At 36.2% G+C, this 26,859-nt stretch overlaps 2 protein-coding genes across 2 annotated transcripts; one reads left to right on the plus strand and one right to left on the minus strand.

Moving 5' to 3' along the window:
- Positions 1-4,486: 4,486 nt before the first annotated feature.
- Positions 4,487-5,537, minus strand: LOC143572291 (uncharacterized). Its single transcript, XM_077057487.1, has 2 exons — positions 5,024-5,537; positions 4,487-4,965 (listed from the first exon to the last, which is right to left on the minus strand). Exons 1-2 carry the CDS (start codon positions 5,535-5,537, stop codon positions 4,487-4,489), a joined length of 993 nt encoding a protein of 330 aa, XP_076913602.1.
- Positions 5,538-23,992: 18,455 nt separating this feature from the next.
- LOC143572293 (uncharacterized) lies at positions 23,993-24,970 on the plus strand. Its single transcript, XM_077057488.1, has one exon. It carries the CDS (start codon positions 23,993-23,995, stop codon positions 24,968-24,970), a length of 978 nt encoding a protein of 325 aa, XP_076913603.1.
- Positions 24,971-26,859: the final 1,889 nt, after the last annotated feature.

Raw genomic sequence — 26,859 nt, forward strand, 5'->3', positions numbered from 1 at the left:
AGGGCTTGTTGCATACGCTAAAAGCAATCGTGATTCCTACGAAAGTGAGTTAGGTCTTTTAACATTTTTACTCGTTTAACAAATTTGGTTATGAATTTATTAAGCTTGGTTGGTAATTTAAAATTAATGGTTTTGCAAATAGTTTAAAAGACCTATATTTTTAACACTTTTGAGAAGCTTGCTTCTACATGTTTGAGTGTTTGCAGATTTTATTTTGTGAGTTGAGGAGGTAAGTTCATCGAGAGATCACCGAGGGCAAAAGAGTTGCACATGACAGTTTTTCTTATTTATCAGGTGATTTCATTTTCATAATCTTCTTTGTTTTATTAGTTTTGTATTAAAAGTGTAATTGTATTTATGTATAATTTACCACCATCACATTAGGCCCGGTTTTTAAAATTGTTGACGTGAATTTTAACCTCGTCCCTATTTTAGTGTCATATTTTTAAACATTGAGGACAATGTTTGCCTCAAGTGTGGGAATGGGGGAGAAATCAAGAAATTTAAAAGTTTTGATGTTCCTTGAATTAAGATTTGTTGCACAATAATGGAAAATGACAGAAAAATCGGGGATTAGTTTTCAAAATTATTATATAATATGAGATAAATAAAACAGGAACGCACTTAATTTGGAATGTGCCGGTAGACTTAGCCTTGAGAATGATAGGATAATTTGGTTGTTGACTTAATTGAACTTTAAATGATTGATTTTTAATGGGAAACGCCTTCAGGGTTTTGTTTGTTTAGCTAAGCCTGTGTAAGGACTGGAATGAAAGATTAGGCCATACACAAGCCTTATTATTAGATTTGATTACTAAAAATATATTTTAATATGAATAGTTTATTGTACAATGGTTGGATAGGCTTAACATCAGAGTATGCTAGATGGCTTGTGAGATAAACATAATTGAAAATACTGCTAGTTTAAGTGGCTAACGCTTCATAGGCGTATGGTTTTATGGCCTTAAATCCTTTAATGATGGGATGCCCCGGGGAACGGAGACCATGGGTCGGTATGCGGTTTATCAGCTGGTATGCGTAAATCCTAAGTGGATTTATTCATATTAAATAAGCTTAAAAAGAGCAAACCCGCAGTTTAGCTGCCAATTCATAAGTCAATAAACATGATCACAAAAAGTGCTTTAAAAGTACACATTCACTACTGACTTGATCATCCACGCTGTTAGTCATGTGGGGTCCCCGTGCTCGCATCTCATTACCATTAAGAAACGGACCACACGGGACACGTCACATGTAAGCCCTACAGATGAATTCTTGCCTACTCACTTATGGTGATGGACTCTCGGGTATTGCTTGATAACGGGGGTATGTCATGTAGTGGGGGCTATTTACTAGTTTGTTACCCAATTGTACCTTAATCATATATAATGGCCATTTTGGTATACTTTAATACTTAAGTTTGGGTTTTGGTTCGATAAAAATATCCAAGATTGTCTTAGCTATTACATATGGGCTTGAAAAATTGTACAAATGTGCAAAATTTTGATCGTCTAATTTTAAGGTTTAAGTCAAGTTGGGTGGTCTGGTTCGGTAAAACTATAATGAAGCATGGTAAGGCGGCTTCAGGGCTTTGAGGTGTGGGTTCCATGTTAATTATATGAACTAATAAAACTGTCGCACCTTATTTTTCCTGGTAAGTATTAAGGCATGGGTTTAAGTGGACAACAATATCGGCAATCACGGTTTTTGTGTTCTTTGTGCTTAATTAAGATAATCTATGAAGTATTTTGAGAATGATTTCTGATTTTGATTCCATTGCAAAATCTTTTTCGGGACGAAAAAGGATAAGTGTGGGGATGTGATGGTTGGGTAAAAGTTAGTATTATTATATATTAAATAGTTATATTTAGGTTAATAAATGAATGAACATTGGTACTTCAAGCATTGTTTACGTGTTTTCAGGGTATTGGAAGCTATGGAGCTTAACGAGGATATTTACGGGCTTGGAATGAAGATCGAGAAGTGAAAGATTGGACGTGCACGCATCACGAGGCAGTCAAGAAAAGAAAAATGAAAAATCTGAAGTTTTACATCTTCGCGATACGCGAATATGCAAAGAAGGGCAACTTCGTGATACGCGAAGTTGCAGGAATTCTACCGCGACTAGTTTTTCCTTCGCGATATGCGAAGAAGCATCCCTTACATCTTCGCGATACGCGAAAATGCTTAAGTTGGCCAAAATTTAGGTTTTGCCTTATATAAACCCCTTAACCTCCCCATTCGGATTATTATGACTTCCAAAGGCAAAAGAGGCTGCTTAGGACGCTCTTCCACCATTCCAAGGCTTGCGGTTCATCTCGGGATTGCATGTTCATCAAGATAAGTGATATAATTGATATGTCGATGCTTGGCTAAGTTTCTTGTTCATTCTAGGGTAGGTTTTTGTGTATTTTAACTTCTAACTAGATTCGTATGCTTAATGTTTATGAGCTTGATTGAGTTATTGCCTCAGTCTTGCTTAATTTGTGATTGATTATTTAAACAATTTATGTTTGGGGTTATTAGTTAATGCATTATTTGTTTGGTTGTGTTCATCAATATTTACGGTTTAAGCTCTTGTGTCATTGATTAGTTATCATCAAATATTGTCTCTTAATTGGTTTAAACAAACATAAGTTGGTGATTAGGTACCGAGTTTCGTTGTGTCATCAATTCGGTTAGGGTATCGGTTTGACATCACAATCCAACTACTAGGTTTAGTAATTAATGCGTAATCAATATAATCGAATCTGGGATTAAGTTGAATGTCACATTAACCGAACCTAGAATGAATGCTTTTATTAATATTATTTACAAATCGTTTTTTTAAGTAATTGTTAGTTTTAATTAATCTTTTTTCTAAAAACTGCTTGACATCGTCTATCCGCCTTAGTTTAATAATTAATTTAGTAATATTAAATTAGCACTTTTTATGAGTTCCTTTGGAGACGACCTTACTTACCCGTACTTATTATAGGTATTTAAGTCTTAAAATTGATTGTTTGAGTAGACCGCGATAGCCTACGTCAAGTACGTAATCTTCTTGCAACCTTTTTGGTAAAACCGAAACTCGGGTTGAGCGCCTTAGACCCGTTTGGGTCTCGGTTTCACCCGAATGGACTTGCGACCCATTACTCGTTGACTGAACTTGCGAGTTGGGTGAGGAAGCAGGCTCGTGATGACTCGGCTCAACTGAACCACTGGACTCGGGTTGAACCGATGATGGAGTTTTGGAGCTTGGGCTATTCGGGTTGCTTCCAAATGTGTCTTCAAAAGTGGGTTCGATTTGACCAGTTCGATTGTCAACCACACCCCCCCCCCCAAACCCTAGTAAACATACCCAGCTTTTAGTCATTCGTCTCGACTTTCTTTGCCCAATTCCACCCTCTATTTTCATCAAACACAACGTCCCGGCTAACAACAATTTTCCAGGTGTTCGGGTCGTAAAGACGGTAAGCTTTTGAACCTGTCTCAAACCCGAGATAAACGAGTTGTCTCGACGTGTCATCAAGTTTCTTTAGGTGTATACTATCAACCTTAGCATACGCCACACACCCAAATACTCTAACGTGCTCAATAATTGGTTTCTTTTTCTTGAAACGTTCATAGGGCGTTTGATCGACTAGGGCTCGGGTTGGGACCCGATTAATTAAAAACGTCGAATGGCGGACTGCTTCTCCCCACATATAATTCGGAACCTGCATCGCCTTTAGAATACTCCGCACCATCCCCATTAAAGTTTGGTTTCGTCTTTCTACCACGCCATTTTGTTGTGGCGTGTACGGAGCGGTTAAATGCCGAATAATTCCACTTTCATCGCAGAACCGATTAAAATCATGTGAAGTGAATTCTCCTCCCCTATCGGTTCAGAGAGTTTTCATTGGTAAACCTGCCTCCGTCTTGATTAGGGCTTTAAACCTCTTAAAACTTTCAAACGCTTCACCTTTCTCCTTCAATAAAAATGTCCACATATATCGTGAGTAATCGTCTATAATAACAAAGACATACCTATTACCGGAGAAAGTGGATGGGGTTATTGGACCACACAAATCACCATGAACCAACTCCAAGGTCGGGATGCTCTAAACGAGGATGTGGCAGGAAACGAACGCCTCGTTTGTTTACCCACCAAACACGATTCACACAACTGATTTTCGTGTTCAACATGTGGTAAACCTCGTACTAGATCCTTTTTAGCCATTGATTTCATTAACTTGAAATTGATGTGCCCAAGTCTTGCATGCCAACGCCATGCGTCATCTTCGATCTTTGATTGCAAACACACGGGAGCTCCAATCTTCATTCTTATCTTATAGAGCCATTTTGTGGATCTCTTGACCTTCATGAGTAACCTCCCGTTCTCATCGTGCATGGTCAAAAAATCATGTTTCATCCGAATGTCACATCCGAACTCTGTTGCTTGACCGAGACTCATTATATTATTTTTTAACTCCGGAATGTAATAAATCTCGGTTAGCAAATCTTGTTAGCCCGATTTTCCTTGGAAAAGAATCGACCCTTTTCCCTTGATTTTAACGTATGACCCATCTCCGAACTTAACCCTCCCAGTTATGTTCTTCTTTAATTCCAAAAAGTATGACCGGTTTCCCGTCATATGATTACTCGCCCCATTATCCAAATACCGTACATCATCTTCGACAGGTTCAGTCTCATATTTCTTCGGTATTAGGTTTTGTTCATTTAAGAACACAACTTGATGCATATACGCTGCATCATCATTATTTTCACAGGCTTCGGTTTTGTTTGCTTCTTGAATCTTACGAACTCGATCCAGGCAACTAGATGCAAAATGACCCAAGTTGTCACATCGGTAACATAGAATCTTTGACCGATCTTTTTTCACGTTTTCTTTTCCCCAACTTGATGACCGTTGTTCGGTACTAGGGGTTCGGTCTTGGCCATTAGTTCGGCCTCGACCGACCTTGACCTCCTCATCCTCGCCCCCTATTAGATTCAAAATTCCTATGTTTAGATGAATCATAATTACCGAATAACAGTTTACCTTGGTCACCCCCTTGAATATCTTCTTCTCGGATTCGCTCCTCATAGGCCCTGAGTCGGCCTACAACATCTTCAAATCCTGTCTTATTGAGATCCAACACTTGCTCAAGCGAAGCAACCATCTGAATATACTTCGACCTCAAGAGACTTTTGAGAAACTTCTTTACCAATCTCGCTTCATCTATAACTTCGCCAAGAGCTGCGGATTTCGAGGCAACACCCGATAACTTGCCCGCAAAGTTATCTATGGAATCCGACTCGTTCATCTTCATATTATCAAATTCCATCGACAAGGTTTGGAGACGTGCTTCCCTAACCCGATCGGCACCTAAGTGTCGGGTTTTAATCGAATCCCACATGGCTTTAGCAGTTTGTTGTTCTCCAATTTGCATAATCAAGGTTTTGGGTACGGACTGAAACAAGGCCGTAGCTATGTTGTTTTTTTCTTCATCAGAGACACCCGGGTCAATGGTGTCCCAAACTTTGTGAACTCTTAGGACTACTTTCATCCTCATAGCCCACACGGTATAGTTTGTTATAGTTTGTTGAAGTTAGCATCGGACACTGAACGGAAGACGGCCCGTTCTCTTTTCCCTTTGGAGGGTGCGGTGTCGAATCTGAACCAGACATGTTTCTTTTCCTTCCCTTTTTTTTACTAGCTTAAAAAAAACCAACAAAAGAAACTTCTTTCTGACTCGTTTACAAACTTGTATTACGGCCACACAAAATAAAGTAATAAATAATTGTAACCTTCACCCTTTTTTATGGCCACACAAACTTTCACCTATCGAGATTCTACTTCACCTTTCTTACTTGTTTAACCAATCAGCAGCAAGCAAAATAACTTATGCAAATTGACGTACCAATAATAGCAAAACAGATCGGCCGTTTGTTGATTGAAAGCAAATAACGGCAAAACTGAGATCGAACCTAACTCGTTCGCTCGTACGCAGCAACAACTCGATTTCTATCCGTCTTGGCGGCGACGGACTCACGATCGACCCGGATGCTCGGTCGATGATCGCAGGTCAGCTGGCGGCGGCGGCTTGGATCGAAACACCTTCTTTGTTGAGTGATTCGTTAATTATCGCGATCTTGAACCGGGCTCTGATACCAATTCAAGATTGATAACGATAATTAACTAACAATATATAGTAATATGACTTTTATTATAACCAGGAAAATATAACTCAAAAAACATGTTTACAATAACTTTCAAAATACATAACCCTAACTTGGTTGATGTATTTATAGTGCTAACCCAACTTGGCTAACAAGTTATCTTAACTAAATCCTAAAGCCCCTTAACCCATACAACTTAATGAGATACTTAGGTCCGAACCCAATTGGCCTGACTCGGTTAATTAATTTCCAACAGTATTTTGCTAGCTTTCGGTTTATGTTATAATAAAGTCTGGGCCTTAGGCCATGTACATAAATCCCATTAAGGGCCTTGTAATGAAGAAAGCATGGGATGGCTTGCATTATAAATAGTGCAATCATACCCATGCAAAACAACCTTTTGAGAAAACTCTTATCTACCTTCTTACCAACTCTCTCTCTCTCTCTCTCTCTCCCACTCTTTCTTTCTTTCTTTAACCGGAATAACCAAACACAAACATATCCGAGATCTCGGTTTCTTTTGAGATCTCGGAAATAACCAAACACAAGCACAACCATGCCCATAAAGCCCCCTTTAAGGGCCCAAATGTTCATAGAGTAACATTGATGGCATTTGGTGTAGGCATGTATCAATGGCGTACTAATGTGCGATCCATATTCTTTCCGGAAATTGTTGTTGAAGCAATCGACCGAGTCCAACTGACGTTCAAACAGTTGATGTAAGTTAATAATTTCTTTTGTGATTTCTTAATGTTCCAGTCTTTAAATATTTAAGTCAGTTTTCGATTTTAGGATCTGGTATGCTTGTGAACATAGAATGTATCAATCTTTAAAAAATTAAGTCTCTGGTTTTAAAATAATGATATAATAGTGAGCGGATTTTACCACTATACAGGTACTTAAAACCTGATTACTTATTCAAATAGCATTTGATCATTTGGATTCAGTTTGTAGGAAATTTAAATCTTTTTTAAATTTTTGGTGATCACATTGTATGGTTTATCTTTGGCCCCTATTATCATTTGTGCAGATGTAAAGGGTATATTTGGGATTGATATTATGCAGGAATATATATAATTAGCATAAGAGGCGGATACAGAAAAATTTTGTACGGTGGGCACAATACGAAAATTTTTTGTATGACGACGGTCGGTATTTCGCCTACTTTCATTATACCTATGAAGCATCGTCAATTCACTAACAAGTAAACAATCAAATCAACCATTTCACTAAATGAGCAAAAGAAATTTTGTTTTTTCATGTAATTTAAACTTGTTCTGCCAAAATTATTATTATTGTTGTTATCTTACGTTTTCAAAAACGTCTTCTAGCATGCGTTCATAACTTCTTGTAAGGTAAAAAAATAACTTCTAAATCCGTTAACTAACAAGTATAATATTATAAACTAAATCTAATAACTAATAAGTATAATATCATCAACTAATAATAATAGGTAATATGTTAAAAAACAAGATTAACTTTAAATCATGTATGAGTATAGTATATTGGGCTGTAAACGTTCAAATAGGCCCAATTCATCACAATTAAAAGAGGCCACATCATCACATAACATATTAGGGTCCATTAGGTCTACCTTTCTTCTTCGAACTTCTAACATTCTAACATACGACTGCTGCAACTGTAGTTCCCTGAGGCAGCATTGACTAAACAAATCTAGTCATTCTAAAATTCATCTTCTCTTCTCCACTACTTTTTGCCTCTACCGACAATAATTTGGAGGATGGAGGGTGGGCACTTGGACTAAAACAAAAAAATTTAGGATTAAAATACACTACAACTATACTACAACCATGGGTTGAACGGTGGGCATATGCCCACCGTGGTTTAAGCCTATATCCGCCCCTGAATTTTAGGATATAGAAACCTTGTTTATGTTACATTCGGGCCAAACCATTTTATTCTCAATATTGAGCTTTTATTTCGTGTATCGCCTAACGGGTCTTGGAGGACTATTTGAGATGGCGCAGGAAGGTTAGTAAGCTCCAATTTGAGTGTGGGCCAAACCTTAATATTCCGTATTGGGTATTTGGCTCATTCTGTAATCTTTTTTACACTTCAGGGTCACAGGATATTTTAGGCAGGATCAAGAGAGAAGCGTAACGCTAATTAGGAATAATCAGAACATGTCTGTTAAGCTTATACTATTTGAATAATATGTATTTTGGACTTAGTATATAGCATGTAATTATTTTATTAATATTAATAAAATATTAAATATTATAATTGATAAAATAAAAATACTTTAGATTATAATTTAGTAAACAAAAGTATTAATCAAACGTTTGCAATAACTTACTCATCAAATCTAATGCATCATCATATCTTTTGCGGCTAATCATCACATGTATTATTACACACACACATTCTAATGAGAAAGAAAATTATCTTGTTAATAATTTTCTTTAAAACAATGGATGGAGATTATGTATCATATTAATTATTAATATGGTTAAGTATTCTATTACTGTAATTTTGGGTTATCTTTAATTTTGGTGAATATTGTTATGATAGCCGCAATGATTCATGTATCGTTACATAAAATTATTAAGTTTAATTATCTATCTATAATATATATAAACGAAAACCCTAAAATCTTGTGTGTCGGGATATGGTCGCTCCCCCCCTTTTATGGAAGCCACCAGATTGTTTGATTTTTAAATGGAAACCTCTCATTGATTTAACCCAAATTCATGGGTATGGGTCTTAACAAAACCAGATAGCTATTAAACGGGTTATAACATCTCATTAAATTAAAAATTAATCTTACAATTATTTGATATGAAAAAATCCTATAAAATAGGGATATACTAAAATTTAATATCCAATTTAAAAAGAAAAAGATATTATTTATAATTAATAAACAATTTTATAGTAAAAAACATAAGCGGGTCATGGGTCACCAAATCCAGATAGATTTTAAACGGGTTATAACATATCATTTATTTATGAACCCTTTTATCGTCAAACCCTAAGTATATTATTAACTTTCTTACAATAAAGAAAATTAAAATTCTAAAAATAAATATTAAAAAACAAAAAATGTAAAGGTCTCACAGTTATTTGATCCGAATTCACAGGTAAAGGTCTCACCAAACTCAGATAGCTCTTAAACGGGTTATAACATCTCAATATATTAAAAAGGAAAATTGGAAATAAATAATCCCACATTTTGTGTATTGGCCGATAATAATCCCACCCTTAAAAATCACTAGCAATGGTCCCAGGTTTTAACTATTTTTGTCTCACTGGTCCTCCGTTAAAAAATACTTAACGTCGTTATGTTTTTTCCCTAGTTTCAAATCGATGTTTTAGGGCTTTTGATCGAAAGAACGATACGAGTCGACCGATGTAAAACTTATCTCAAAATTGTGATCCAAACGATGAAACAATGTTTCAATTCGGGTGCTTGAATTTCCAATTAACAAAAATCAAGCCATTTGAATCACCGTTTCGAAATAAGTTTTACATCAGTCCACTCATATCATTCTTCCGATCAAAAGCCCTAAAAAATCGGTTTGAAACCAGGGAAAAACCATAACGACGTTAAGTATTTTTAAACGGAGGACCAGTGAGACAAAAATAGTTAAAAGGTGGGACCATTGCTAGTGAGTTTTAAAGGTGGGATTATTATCGGCCAATACACAAAATGTGGGCTTATTTATTTCCAATTTTCCTATTAAAAATTAATCTCATGAAATATTTGATATGAAAATCCTATAAAATAGGATATACTAAAAATTAATATCCTTTTTTATTTAAAAAAATATATTATTTATAATTAAGAAATAATTTTATAATAAAGAAAATAAACGGGTAATGGGTATCACCAAACCCAGATAGCTTTTAAACCGGATTATAACATATTATTTATTTCTGAAACCATTTTATCATCAAATCTCAAGTATATTAATTATTAACTTTCTTACAATAAATAAAATTAAAATCCAAATATATATATAAATATTAAAACGAATAATGTAAAACAACCCCCATAATACGGGGGATAAAATCTAGTTATTGATAAAACAAAGGATATAACCATAATATATCTAATGATATTGTTATCTTTAATTTGGATTGCTTAAACATACATATTAATATGGTTAAACTATTAAAACATGTAAGGCCAAAAATGTGACTTGCGATATCAAAGTATGAAACCAGTTATATATTTACGGTCAATTTAATAATTAAAGTGGGCTAGAATTTCGGACATGAGACGAGAACTTTGGGCACGTGTTTAGCTTCAACGGGGAGAAAGATCTTCTAGAATATATTTGTTTTATCTATAAATAGGACTTGTATGTTATGTTTATGTGTGTTTGTATGGTGTAAACAACCACCCAAGGGGAGCTCACCTTGGGTGGGATCGGTTCGTTTAATCTTATGAATCTTTTGTTACCGGTTACGGAGCCGTTCAATATCATCTTTATATATTTGTTTGATCGTTTGTTTCACCGCACCCCTATACTTTATATTATCTTTATATTATGTTCGGTCGTTTGATTTACCGCACCCGTCTCGTACGATTATCAAGAACAAAACCGTTCGTTGTCGGATCCAGTTTCGGGACCTACAATTGGTATAAGAGCAGGTCGAATCTTGTGATTCAACTTTGTTCTTGATATTCGGGTTCTATTTCCATTATTACCCGAACTGAGACGTTAATTTTGTTGAAGATTTGGAAATAAAGTTTGGTGTTTGGAAATAAAGTTTCAAGATTTGAGGAAATAAAGGTGTTTGAAGTTCGTCTCGGGTCTCTAAATCTGGGTTTCAGCCGATTGAGTGGTTCGTTTTAGGGGTTTTGTGAAGTTTTTTAAAGAGACGATACTGATAAAAGTCAGATATGTTGGTTATGCTTTAAAATCGACAAGAAAAAGGGGTGTTCGATGATGGGTGTTGGCCGGAGAACAATTTTTCTGGCCAGAAAGGTTGTCGGTGGTGCTGTGTAATGGTGGTTGCTGCCATTCTAGTGTCGGTGTACGACGGTGGTGGACTAGTGTTGAAAGTTCCGGTGGACGGTTAGAGAATGATTTTCCGGCAATGGGTGGCCGGTAAATGTTAGATCTGGGCAGCTGCAGTTGGAACATACGTTTACGGTGGCTTTGATGGTGTGGAAGGAGGCAGCGACGGCTATAATGGCTTGCGGCAGCGCTGTGGTGGCCGGAAACGGCTTTCCGGCGAAACCCTTTTCCGGCGGTGGGTGCCAACATTATTGGTGGTGGTGCGCCACGGTTGTGTGATGGTAACAGCAGCGCACGGCGGTGGCCATTTGCATACCATCTTCAGCTTCTTCGAAGCTTGCGCAAACCCAACAATCACCTGCAGCTCATCCATCGTCTGTGACGTTAAATGCCTTTGAACATCGGTTGTTTCTTATGTTGATGATGGATGGTTGTTCAACACGGTGTGTTTGGTGATGTTTACTTGTGGGAGGTTGCAACTGGTTGGTGAATGATTTTCCGACGACCGGTCACCGGAACACGATTTTCCGGCAAGTGCGGCGCCGGTGACCAGATTTAAGGCAGAAGGCTTGTTGGTGGCTGATATGTTACTAGGGTTTGTGTTTGGCTCTTGGTTATTTTTATGTGCTGGATTTGAGGAATTGGGCCTGTTTAGTTAATGGGCTATTTTGATTTGAAGGCATACTATCCGGGCTTGTATTATAACTTGGGCTGCTGGGAGCCTTGGATTAAATTTTAATTTCGGCAGAGTAAGTCAATAATTATTCGTTGTTGACCAAACTGAAGAAAGTCAAATTGATCGGGTTTTCGTCTTGTTTAACCGTGTTCAAAGCTTGTTATTTCTAAGGCGTTCGAGAAGTTGGAACCGAAAGGTGAACTTCGAACGAATTAATAAGTTTTGTTCGTTTGATCATTGAATCCGGTAATTCGAGATCGATTTGTGGATATTCGAGCTTATCTCATGCGTATATACAACTTAAGATCCGAAGAAGCGAGAACTACTTCAAGATTAAATATAGGTAGATCATACCTTGAGGGGGTGAATTGAAATGAAGAGGCATCGATTTATCGGGTGATTTGTGAAGATGCGAGACACGGTGAGACAAAGTTTTGAGATCACAAGTCAAGGGGTGATTGTAAGGCCATTTGTGACTTGCGATATCAAATTACGAAACCCATTATTTATTCACGGTCAAGATAATAATTGATGTCGGCGAGGAATCCGGACACGAGACGAGAAATTCGACGCACGCGCTTAGCTTCAACGAGGGAGAAAGATCTTCTAGAATGTATTTGTTTTAGCTATAAATAGGACTTGTATGTTATGTTTATGTGTGTGTTTTTGTTGGGGTAAACAACCACCCAAGGGGAGCTCACCTTGGGTGGATCAGTTCGTTATAATATTATGAATCTTTTGTACCAGTTACGAGATCGTTCCTTTATTTTATCGTTATTATTTATGTTCGGTTGTTTGTTTCACCGCACCCGTCTCGAGCACTTATCAAGAATAAAGCCGTTCGTTCTCGGATCCGATTTCGAGACCTACAATTGGTATCAAAGCGGGTTGAATCTTATGATTCAACTTTGTTCTTGATATTCGGTTTCTAATTCCGCGATTACCCGAATCGAGACGTTAAATTTTTTGATGTTTGGAAATAAAATTTGAAGATTTGAAGAAATAAAATGCTTGAAATTCGTCTCGTGTTTTCAGATCTGGATTCGTAGCCGATTTTTAAAGAAGGTGATGTTGGTTTTCCGACAGTCGAGACCGGCGGCCGTTGTTTGCTCGATGACTTGTAACGGTGGTTATGGTTGTGTACGGTGCGTGGTTGAACGCTCGTTTCTCCTAGTTGTGTTCACGGAGGTGACAGCGACGGAAGGGTTCTCGTTCACAGAGGTAGCAGGTGTCGGAGCTTGTTTCTGGGCAAAAGAAGTCGGTCACCGGTGGTTTACTAATGCGGCGGCTGTCACATGAAGGCTAGGGTTGATTATAGATGGTTGTTCAAGATGATCTAAGATGATGAAATAGGCACTGATGTTGAACGCTGACCGGCCGATCGATTTTCGGCAGGGAAGTCACTAGTGGATTGGTGATGATGATGGCTGAGGACTTGGTGATGTTGAATCTGGGAGACGACGGTGATGATTTGATGATGGATACGATTTCCGGTAGATGGTGGCCGGTGACTTGTGGTGTGTATCCGGTGTAACTGGCGGCTAAGGTTCCTGATAATGTGACTTCTCCATGTGAGCTGTGTGAATGAGTATTTTCCTCCATTTGGTTTGTTTCTTGCTTATTTGGGCCTACACATTTTAAATCAGATTATGGCAGGTTGTTTGTGTTGGGCTGACCATTTTGAAAACTACTATAATATTTTATATTGGGCTTGCTCACATAAAAATAATTCAACCACGAGAAATAGTTAACCAAAGCCACATGTTTGTGCTTGAAAGATAATTTTGGGCCGAGAATGGGTTGTTACTCGAGTTGACCAAACTGAAGAAAGTCAAATGTGATCGGGTTTTTTCTCCATTATTGGACCATACTCAAAGCATATTATTTGTATGTTATTTTCGAGCCATTCGAGAATTGGATCCTAAAAACGTGGGCTACGAGCATTCGAGATGCTTATTTATTAAGGTGATAATTTCTGCACAAGTTGGATTTAATAGGGAATTAAATTGTTTAAGTTCTCACCATGATAATGTGGGATACGAGTATCTGGGATACTTATTTATTAGGGGTGATTTACTTAAATAATTTCAGTCACGGAAATAATAAGCTTTGCCATTTGATCGTTGTTCCCGGTATTTCGTCAAGCTCTTCTGAACCTATATTTCTTAAGATCCGAGATGGATCAAGAAGCGAGAACGTCTTCATGAATGAATTAGGTGGATCATACCTTGAGGGGGTGATTGAAGAAGCTTCGGTTATCGGGTTGATTTGCGAAAATGAGAGACACGGTTCGACGATGTTTTGAGATCACACGTCAAAGGGGTGATTGTAAGGCCAAAAATGTGACTTGCGATATCAAAGTATGAAACCCGTTATATAGTTACGGTCAAGTTAATAATTAAAGTGGGCTAGAATTTCAAACACGAGACGAGAACGTCGGGCACACGTTTAGCTTCAACGGGGAGAAAGCTCTAGAAGTTTGTGTTTAGCTATAAATAGGGAACGTTTGTTTACTTTTATATGTGTGTTTTCCATAGTGTAAATCATCCACCCAAGGGGAGCTCACCTTGGGTGGGTCGGTTCGCGTTTAATATATTAAATCTTTCAACCAATAATGAGATCGTTCCTATGCTTTATATTATCTTTATATTATGTTCGGTCGTTTGATTTACCGCACCCGTCTCGCACGATTATCAAGAACAAAACCGTTCGTTGTCGGATCCGGTTTCGGGATTTACAAAACATTAATAGTTTTTATAAGTATATAAAAACTTAACAATTTTATATATAACCATAATATAAAATATTTATCTTTAACAATATTAATATTTTAATATTAAATATAAAAATATTTTATAATGTTATTAGTTATATATCAATTTTATAACTATTATTACAATATTTATATTTAACCATGATTATTATTACAAATATTTTATAACAAGATAAAAAAAATATTTATATTAATCTTATATTTTTCAAAGCTGATTTATCTTTTTATATGATTATTATTAATAAAATAATAATCATGGTTTGGTCGTTTTAAGAACGAATCGAGGGGTTGACAAATTACTTTTTCTGTCCAATTGTTAATTGTTTATTTTGTCACTAACCTCTAATTGTGAAATTACCGTGTTGTCCATCACTCTTCCTTAATAATATAATATAGATATTATAGACTTACAATTGAGGTTCACCTAGATTTGCTCGTATGGATTCTTATAAGCGAAATGGAAAACATATATTTCTTTTGAGTTAGTTTGAGTGCAAATCTAATTATTATAGTGAGTATAAATCTGTGTGGCTGTCGTTGTTAAAATTGTGAGTATAAATTATTATTGATTAATAGATTGCGGTTTATACTATTGAAATTCAATTTGTCTTTTTGATATAGTAAACTTCTTACACAAACGTCTTATCTAGTATCTATAATGAACGCATTACCAAAAAAAAAAAAACAAATTTTATTCAAACAAACAAAATTGTGTAATGACTTTATTAATAACTAAATATTATAATAGCAAAAAAAAAAACTTTATTCATGGAATCATATAGTGTTCTTTTAAGTAAGTATGATTTAAAGATTTCGGCCAAAACCAAAATTAAAGAGTTTTATCTTGCAACAAATCCATATAGTGTTCTTTTAAGTAAGTATGATTTAAAGATTTCGGCCAAAACCAAAATTAAAGAGTTTTATCTTGCAACAAATCCTATGGCATCTAGCAAGAATTCTTTTACATGAATACAGTAATTTATATTCGATTATTGCGTTTGTTTTTATGATCTTGACACTATAAAGGCATCAGAGAGATCAAAGCAGTCAAAGAAAGGCTTGCTTGTTTATGTGTTTGTCCCACTGCCTCTAAGCAGAACGACTCATCATCATAACATATCAATACTACTGTATAGCTTAGTGGTCTTTTAGTTTGCAAGTTTGACATTGTTTACTTATGTACATTTTGTCACTTGATATCCTTAACTTGGTTTTAACTTTTAAGGGTGGATATAACTTATAAGAACAAGGGGTGGGGGAGGCTCTCACTTAACCTCAAATAAACTTGTAATTTATTGTTAAAAATATGTTAAAATCTAATATGTCCACCCTCCATTAGATTATACGCCCCCAACAATCTTTGTAAAGCCAATTTCATTCCATTTTCAAGCCTAGTTTCATCATCAATCATATGTATTCTCATCACATGAATATGTAAGTACATCGGGGTTAAATGGTTTGCGAACAATTTTTGGGTGACTAGTTTGATTAGAAAAATGAACCGAAGAAAATTACTTGAAGATCATTTTCTAGTCTTTCTCTCCGATATGTTCAATGTTCTTTTCGTGAGGATTTGCAAATAATTTCATATCAAATTTGTTTTGTATGTTGTAATTGAACAAATAGAATCATGATCTCATGTCGGTCACCCCTTAAATGAATTCTAAAACGTGAGAAATCCTACTAAATGAATCTTAACTACATAAATTAAAATGCAAGTCTTTTTCTAAAGTGAAGCCCTATGTTAATAAGGATTTCTAAGTAATTTGTCACCGCATGTTGTAATTTGAACAAACTGGCGTTTTTTACGGCGCGTTGCGCCGGGCAAGTCGGTAAAACACTGGCAGTGGTAAACACACAAACGTTGATACGGTAAGTCGACGTGAATTCGGTTGGTTTCAGTTACGTGTGTCATTGTATCGGAATCAAGACAAAAATAAAACAAAAAAATTATAAAAATTGGGGTGGGCCAATGGCGTGGTTTCGGTCGGTAAAACTCGATCATTTGTAAAACCCGACTGTAATCAATCCCGGGCGTTGAGGCGGTTGATCTACGCGAATTTAGTCGGTTTTCGTCATATTCGTTACGGTACCGGAACTAAAAAAACAAAAATCAGCAAAAAAACAAAAATCAGCATTTGGTCAGTTTTTGTTAGCACTGGAACTAAAACAAAACGCGGTGAGTCTATGGGAATTCGGCCGGTTATGGGAATTCGGCCGGTTTCCGTCGCGTTCAGCACAATACCGTAACCAAAACAAAATAATAAAAAAAAAGAACAAAAACAAAATTCACATTCGGTAGGTTTTCATTACGTTTATTAAGGCCGAAAATAAAACAAAAAAAATACTACCAATAGGGTGTCGCAAAGTAGCCCAATCAGGGCTTTGCGGCACCAAACTTGTTAATATATTATATAATACGCGAATTCGGTCGGTTTTCGTTATGTTCGTTACGGTACCGGAACTAAAAAAACAAAAATAAGCATTCGGTCGGTTTTCGTTAAGGTAATGAAACTAAAACAAAACGCAGTAAGTCTACAGGAATTCGGCCGGTTTCCGTCGCGTTTGGCACGGTACCGTAACCAAAACAAAATAATAAAAAAGAACAAAAACAAAAGTCACATTCGGTAGGTTTTCATTACGTTTATTACGGCTGAAACTAAAACCAAACAAAAACATAAATAAAAAAAATGCTACCAATAGGGTGCCACAAAGTAGCCCAATCGGGGCTTTGCGGCACCAAACTAGTTAATTATATTATATAATACGTGAATTCAGTCGGTTTCGTCATGTCCGTTATGGTACCGGAACTAAAAAAACAAAAATCAGCATTCGCACGATTTTCGTTACGGTACTGGAACTAAAACAAAACGCGGTGAGTCTACGGGAATTCGGTCGGTTTCCGTCACGTTCGACACGGTAACGTAACCAAAACAAAATAATAAAAAAAGAACAAAAGCAAAATTCACATTCGGTAGATTTTCATTACGTTTATTACGGCCGAAACAAAAACAAAACAAAAACAAAAACAAATATCATCAGTTAAGCGTCCGGCAAGGTCAACTGCAGATTGGAATGTTGACAGGTTTGCGGCTATCAGAACAATATTTAACCATATTTAATAGTTAATATGATTATCTTTAATATGGTTATCTTTAACAATAGAATACGTACCCCATATTAACTATTATTAATGTTTTAATAGTTAAATATAAGTTTTTCTTTAATATTAAAATATTAATATTAATATTTATACATAACCATAATAATAGTTATAAAATATTTTATATTAATAATATAAAATATTTCAAATATTTAGAATAAAATGTTTATTCTAATGAGATAATTTTATAACTATTAATATTATTACGGTAATTAACAAGATTTATCTTGTTGTGATTAATAAGTTAACACAAAACCTTCTAAATAGGTTATTTGTGCTTAGGATTGTTTTATAGTATTAATCACAAAACCTTCTAAATAGAATTATCTTGTTGCCAGCTTACCTGCCTCTTTATTGTAATTGAATCCGTTCACTAAATGAAAATGGAATTATGTAAAATAAAAATAAAAAAAAAAAAGATTTCCGTCATACCAAATAAAAAAGTTGGGTAAACACTTTGTTGAGATAAAAAAAATTGAGATTCGGGTTTTATGATACGTAGTAAGGTGGATAGAGACTTTAATTTCATCGTGGAGGTAGGGTGAACCATTATATGTCTATTGAGCTTATATACAAGTATACAACTCCTGCACATCCAACAATAACCACATGTAAAACGAATAAATTGTAAAAAATAAAAGCTGAATCAAACCGGACATATAGAAACCAATTGTTTGGTTTAGAACTTTTTGATAATTAGATTTTATGGTTCATTTATGTTTGACTGACCGAATTAGTCAAACCGAGAATTAAACCAAACGTTGTATATTTTACAAATAATATGATACATGTCGAAAAGTTACATTGTATGTTTTTCTTATGAACATATTAGTTGTCCCTCTTTTCAATTAACAAAATTGATAAATAAAATATATTTAGCTAATACATTATAGATATCACTGGAGATGATGATCAAATTAGCTTTTCAATGTACTTAACCAAATTAAATAACAAGCTTCAACTTCAAACCAGTATGAGCTTTCTATCACAACCTTACTGGTTGCTAAGTGTAAACAAGGGAGTTAAAATAAACTCGTAAAGGCTAGTATTCAAAAGAGAAGTAAAAACGAAACTCAATGCCATCGTTATTGTTTTGAAAATTCAAAACCTCAGTCATTTTTTTTTTCCAAAATTGATTAACATGTAAATTAAAAGTTAAAACTAACAAGGCTATGAGTCATTGTTTTGAAAAGTCAAAACCTCGATCTCTCACTATGACATATTGAGTTCTACATGGGCTCATAAAAATTATCCGTACTCATGGACTCCTTAACTATTAGTTATTATAAAATATGAGTGTAAATAAACCCTAGTTTATATCTATAAGTAAAACACTTATAATAACATATTTTTAAAATAAATAATTGTATAACATATTTAAATTGTAACATAGTCCATTTATAATAACATATTTTTAAAAAAATATAAATAAAGTGTTACAGATTTTGATATTTTTAATTAAAGTGTTATAAATGCCATGAGAACAACAAGCTTTTGGAAAAACTATTCTCTTCTCATTCTCTCTTGTTCTCTCTCAAAAGCCGAAAATAAACAACAAGATCCGAGACCAAAGGAGACTTGGTGAGATATTCCGCTAGCACCGAGTTTGGTTGATCCAATATAGTTGTTAGATCCACTCCTAGAGGACCTACAATTGGTATCAGAGCCTCGGCTCAACTAGATTATGTTATAAATTAAAATGTAACTCTTTAACATATTTTGTTGAAAATTAAATAATAATCAATCAGTCTAGTAAATTACCCGGCGCGCTATATTAAATGTAATATTTTAATAGCTCAACAAATATAAACAATTTTGATTAAGCATGTTTTACTTATAGATTTTGATATTTTTAATTTAAGTGTTATAAATTGATATTATATATTTAAAAAAGTTGGCCCCCAATGGTCTGCCGTTAAGAATGACTTAACGGCGTTATACTTTTTTCCGAATTTCAAACTAATGTTTTAGGGCTTTTGATCGGAAGGATGATACAAGTCGATTGATATAAAACTTAGCTCGAAACGGTTATCCAGACATCTTGATTTTGTTAATTGTAAGTTCAAATACCCGAACTGAAGCATTGTTTCGGTGTTTTGGAGCATCGTTTCGAATGAAGTTTTACATCAATCAACTCGTATCCTCCTTGCAATCAAAAGCCCTAAAATATTAGTTTGAAATTCAGAAAAAAGTATAACACCGTTAAGTCATTTTTAATGGGGGACCATTGGGGGGGCAACTTTTTAAAATTTGGGACCGCCAGTGGTGATAAAATGAATAGGGATTATTATCGGCCAATACCGGTCAATAGGGATTACTAAAATCCAATAAACCTAAAATTAGTATAGGTTTAATTAGTATCAATAGCGGGTTAATGTACCTGTTTTATGCGTGTCGAGTCATAATATCTATTTGTTCTTCGATAGCATAGGCGTTTGGACCTCCTACGTTTGGTATTTGGGCCATGAGCGAGTCTAGTGTGCTCAAGAGGCCTGGATTGATGGGAAGCGGGTCATAGATTCGCTATCCGATTGGTTGGGTAAGGTAAGGTTGTTACATGAAACCATTAAAACATTTTACGTATTTTAAACAAAACCGTTAACCTTTTATGTACTTTTAATGAAACCGTTATTGTACTCATTAAGCTTTATTTATTTATATTTACTAGATGGGTCACCATGTGATGAGGCCGGCAACGCAACATGTAAGTTGGTGATTACTAAATGAAACTATTTTCTATAAATTAAATTAATTGTCATTATATTACATGTATAAGTTTAATAAACAAGATTACCAAAATCGGGTGGAAAAAAATACATAAACAAAAAATACTGTTTAATAAAAATAGAAAATGAAAACGCATGTTAGCATGTCAGATGTTCATTATTCATTGATTAAATTTTAACAAAATAAATTAGCTATTAGAAGAACTAATTAGTCGAGTAAAAGAAATCTTGTAAATGAAAAATGGTAGTAGTTGTACATTTAGAAAAATCAAATTATAAAAACTATATAAAACGTATGACGAAAAGGATAACTATAAATTGTAGCCAAATGGCCGTTAGCCAGTACAGTATTATTAAGGTCTAGTGGTATGGTGTCAACCATTTCATAATGAATTTTGTGGGTTCGTATTTTTGCAAGTACAAGGTTAAGAAATTTTTAGGTGGATTAAAATTTGAGGTTAAAATAAAATACATGGGCTCTTTAATGAAGGCTCATGTTCGATCCCTACATACAACATTTTGAGAGGGCATGATGGCTTAATGAAGGAAAATCAGGATCTTTGTGATTTTCGGTTCGATCCTGAGGGCGTCCGACTTTTACCACCAGTAGGCCTTCGAGCGAGTGGGTTTTCCCCGAAACTGAAGATTACTTGGAGACGTTTAAGGGCTACGTACGGCTGATGGTGGGTTGGAGATAACTTGCCATTGTATCACCCCGTACGACAGTGCGAGATATCTAGACAAATATCTGCTTCTTGACAGTTAAAAGAAAGATTTTCCAAATAAATACATATATTAGTTCTTCAATCGATATCATTACCAATCTCTTTTTATTTACGAAACACTATGATTGTTGACAAGAGCTTACGTTATACCAAAATATAACGTATTTTCTTCATGTATGTAAGTTTTTTTTCCCCCAAATTTTCTCTAGCCTATTATTCAAATAAATTTAAAGTAGTAATAAAAATAAAAACCAAGTGATACATCTAGTGAAATATATGTTTATTAGATTTTATTTCCCGTATTACAGGGTTGTTTTACATTATTTGTTTTTAATATATATATATATATATTTAGATTTTAATTTTATTTATTGTAAGAAAGTTAATAATTAATATACTTGAGGTTTGATAATAAAATGGTTTCACAAATAAATGATATGTTATAATCCGGTTTAAAAGCTATATGAGTTTGGTGATACCCATTACCCGTTTATTTTCTTTATTATAAATCTTTTTCTTAATTATAAATAATATCTATTTTTAAATAAAATAGAATATTAATTTTTAGTATATCCCTATTTTACAGGATTTTTTCATATCAAATATTTGATGAGATTAATTTTTAATATAATGAGATGTTATAACCCGTTTAAGAGCTATCTGTGGTGAGACCTTTACCCGTGAATTCAGGTCAAATGCGTGAGAAACCTTCATTTACAAATAAAGCAATCTGATGGCTTGAGAAAATGATTGTTTTACATTTTTCGTTTTTTAATATTTATTTTTTGGATTTTAATTTTCTTTATTGTAAGAAAGTTAATAATATACTTAGGGTTTGATGATGAAAGGGTTTCATAAATAAATGATATGTTATAACCCGTTTAGAAGCTGTCTGGATTTGGTGACCCATGACCCGCTTATGTTTTTTACTATAAAATTGTTTATTAATTATAAATAATATCTTTTTCTTTTTAAACTGGATATTAAACTTTAGCATATCTCTATTTTATAAGATTTTCATATCAAATAATTGGTAAGATTAATTTTTAATTTAATGAGATGTTATAACCCATTTAAGAGCTATTTGGTTTTGATAAGACCCATACCCATGAGTTTGGGTTAAATCAATGAGAGACCTCCATTTAAAAATCAAGCAATCTGATGGCTTCCATAAAAGGGGGGAGCGACCACATCGCGACACGCAGGATTTTATGGGTTTCATTTATATATATTATATAGATAGATTATTGATGGTTGGGTAAAAGTTAGTTTATTTTATATATTAATTAGTTAGTTTTAGTTAAATAATCGAATGAAAATTGGTACTTCAAGCATTGTTACGTGTTTTTAGGACATTGGAGGCTATGGAGCGTAACGAGGATATTTACGGGCTTGGAATAAAGATCGAAAAGTGAGAAATTGGAAGTGCACGAATCAAGAGGCAGTCAAGAAAAGAAAATAATTAACTCTGAAATTTTGCATCTTCGTGATACGCAAAGATGCAAGGGAGGACAACTTCGCGATACGCGAAGCTGCTTGATTCAGGCCGCGACTATTTTGTCCTTCGCGATACGCGAAGGAGCATGCTTATCATCTTCGCGATATGCGAAGATGCTTAAGTCGGCCAAAATTTAGGGTTTGCCTTATATAAACCCCTTAACCTCCCCATTCGGATTATTACGACTTCCAGAGGCAAAAGAGGCTGTGTTGGACGATTTCCTACCATCCCAAGGCTTCCGGTTCATCTCGGGTTTGCATGTTTATCAAGATAAGTGATATAATCAATATGTTGATGCTTGCTTAAGTTCTTTGTTCATTCTAGGGTAGGTTTTTGTGTATTTTAACTTCTGACCAGATTCATATGCTTAATGTTTATAAGATTGATTGAGTTATTGCTTTGGTATTTAAGTCTTAATTAAACTGTTTTTGAGTAGATCGCGACAACCTACGTCAAAATGCCGCCATTGCCGGGGATTCAACGTGCTTAGTGCTAGTTTAGTCTAGTTTAGTTTAGTTTAAATTAGCATAATTTAGTTGAATTTTAGTTTATTTTCTTTTCTTCGTTGATTTTACGCGGGGTATGCTTGTTTGGTGTGTACAGTTGATCTTTTAGGTTGATGCATACGATATTTTCCCGAGACAAGGAGGTGTTGCAGTTTGATCCTGAGATTGAGAAATCCGCGAGAAGAAACCGAGCAAAACAAAGACAAGGCGAAACCTCGAGGCCGAAAGTAGAAGTCATGAATCACCAGGAACATAACCCATACCCGATACCACCGGCGTTTCAACCCGACAATATTAACCCACCACCACACCAAGAACAACCCATTCCACAAAACATTCCACAAAATATTCCACAAAACCCACCACTCAATGACTTACCACCACTACACCAACAAATCCCACCACTTCACCAACACATTCACCAAAACCAAAACCGTAGAGCTCAGAGACAATACAATATGAGAGATGATCGTTCTATACGGTCTGAACCGCCAAACAATCGGGTAGACTTTGAATTTGAAAGGGTAGCTAATCGGCGGAGATTATTTGACGAGTTTGATGAGTTTGAGGAAGAGATGGAGGATGCTCAAGGGGGTCGGTGTTATAGAAGACATCAGCAACCCCCTCAAAACCGAACACCCCAACCCGTTCGGCCACCGAGAAACCGTTGAGCCCAAAGAAGACAAGAGATTCTCGAGCCATAGTTTCCCGAGTACGAATGTAACGATGGGGTTCCGAGGGCATTTGTTCCACCGCCCGTTCGGGGGGTTCAAAGCCACTTCATTCCACAAGTGCCATGAACCCGCTTCCCATTGTGATCCCGGTTAGAGAAGGAAGAACATTTTCAGTAAGGCAAAGCAACTTGACTGGGATGCCTACTTTTCATGGGAAAGCATCAAAAGAGCCGTATCTACACTTGAGTGAGTTTAATGCGATTTGTGCCACCATCTCAAGTCAAGGGTTCACTGCTGATGAAGTCAAGCTAGTTGTGTTTCAGTTCAGCCTTAAAGATCTAGCGAAGCAGTGGTTTTTATCGTTACCATTAGTGAGTATTTATATGTGGCAAGATCTGGCTCAGCAGTTTTTGGACGAGTATTACACACCGCAAAAAACGTCCGAGGCCCGAACCTCCATCAGAAATTTTCAGCAAGGGTCGGGTGAGACTTTTCATGAAGCATTTACGAGATTCAAGAGGTTGTTGAGAACTTGTCCGCACCATGGGATTGCGTTGTGGGAGTTGATCAAGGCATTTCATGACGGGCTGTCGAGCGACGATGTTCGTAATCTTCAGTCAACTACAAATGGGTCGTTTTTGACTAATGATGAAAATGAAGATTGGCAACACTTAGAGCGGCATGCAATGAACTCGAAGAGGCAAGCTCAATCGAATCGCATGGTAAAAAGGGCGGTTGTGAAAGCCGTGGATAGTGGTGAGTCAGATGATCGTATGGCTAAGATGGAAAAAAATTTGGATCAGTTGATGGGTGTGGGCGTGAAAGAGAAAGGCAAGTCAGGAGAGGCATATCCAGTTTGTGAAGGTTGTGGTGGAATAGGTCATGTAGTGGCGACATGTGGAGTTATTATGGAAGACGAAGAAGAGGAGATGAACTTTGTTCAAGGTGAGAAGAGGTATAATAACAATATGAATTCAAACACCTATCACCCGGGCCTCCGAAACCACCCCAATTTCAGCTATGGAAACCCAAACACTCAACAAAACCCGAACTTTCAAGGTAAATCCCAAAAAGCAGGTTATCAGTCAAATCAACGTTAGTATGGGAACGAGAGGGGTAGCGGTCAAAGTGGGTATAATCACTTGTGAAAGTCGGGTTATACCCACGGGTAGCGGTCAAAGCGGTCAAAGTGGGTACAATTAACAAGCCATTATTCCCCATAAGTGATTATACCCACTTTGACCGCTCTCGTTCCCATACTAACGTTCACAAACGAAACACGAAACATGTTATGTGCATAGGTATTATGTGCCGGGTCTAGAGACTCGATAATATTCCGACACTTAGAAAAAAATCTCTTTGTTGTTTTAGAACGTTAGAGAGAGTTTTTCGGTGACGCGCATCTTGGTGATTTATTTTGGGAAATTCTTCGCAAACAGTGAGTTTCACTTTCCCCTCTTTAAACTGTTTTCAAACGTTTTTCACTTGGGGGAGATAACATACTCCACAACGCATTTAAGATTTTGTTATAAATTATATATCACTTGTAAAGGCTAAGTGGCAAACGAAATACTTGAAGTCCTACACATCGAACCGGTTAATATTTTGAATAGCGAGTCACTGTTGAGTAGTACTACTGGGTTTGACAAACCCCACCCAACGCTAAACTCGACTGGAGGTCGAGCGGGTGTAATTTTGGCTAACACGTACCATGGTCTGGAGGACCTGGTGACAAGGCACTTACTAAACGAGTCAGCTTCGGTGTCGAACACTTAGTAATACTTGTTGTATAGATTAGCTACCTATCGATATATAATTTGACATAACACTATCTGGTAACGCAAAACGCCGTAACGTGGTTACGCAAAACGCTTAACGCAAAACGCCGTAACGTGGTTACGCAAAACGCTTAACGCAAAACGCCGTAACGTGGTTACGCAAAACGCTTAATGTAAAACGCTGAACGCAAACGCTAAACGATTTATTTTATATAACTTGTGAACTCACCAACCTTGTGTTGACACTTTTAGTATGTTATTCTCAGGTAGCCGAGGCGGGCGCGCGGTTTAGGAACATGCATGGTGTGATAAACTTTTAACTATGCAAACTTGTTTTAACTGTTATCCTTGGTTTTTAAATCGTCCTGCGTGACGTAACATTGTTCTATGGTTTTACGCTTTCGCACTTATTTTCATTTAAGCGTTTTTATGGTTTGATTATAACTGATGATTCCGATCCTGTTAGTTCACACCCTCTGACGGTAAAACTCCGTTAGTGGATTTTGAGGGTGTGACAGATTGGTATCAGAGCCATTGGTTATAGCGAACTAGAAGCTGCATGCATACTAGACTATAACCGCGACGACCCATTAGTTATAATGATACGCACTGCATAGGTTTGTGTAGTCTTGTAATGTTATCTCTTTACCTCTTTCACTCATACGCGCGCGCATACACGGCTTACCTGTAGGAATGTCGACGTCACCCTCATCATCATCCGATTCGATGACTCATGCTCACGGGAAGGAACCACAGTTACCTACCGCATCGCCACCCCGAGTAGTCCCGGAACTCGAAGCTCCCGCACCGAAGAGGTACTGCCTATCCTGAGGCATTTACGAAAACGACGTTAGCTGGAATTGGTACCCTAACATGATCAGACGTATGGTCTATCGCGAACAAGTTCCCCCGTTGCCTCACCCGAACCACCCTGCTTATCCCAACACCCTACCACCCATAACCAAACCTGTAGAGAGAGTTCTCGCAGCTGTTGTTTCATGCTTGGAGCGTGACGTGGGTTACATGCGCTATACGAGGGAGAACGTTTCCAGAATGTTAAAAGACGAAACCGGGACTAAGGAGGAGATTGCCCGCATGGCAGCGGCAATGAAAGATATGCAAGAGACTAGTGAGCAACAGATGAAGGTTATGATGAAGATGCAAGCTGAGGTGATAGACTTGAAAGAGCAACTCCAAGAAGCAAGGACCCG

This window comes from Bidens hawaiensis, unplaced genomic scaffold, assembly GCF_021521415.1.
Source record: "Bidens hawaiensis isolate Kalapana, Puna unplaced genomic scaffold, B.hawaiensis_p1.1 tig00025797_1, whole genome shotgun sequence".
NCBI lineage: Eukaryota > Viridiplantae > Streptophyta > Magnoliopsida > Asterales > Asteraceae > Bidens > Bidens hawaiensis.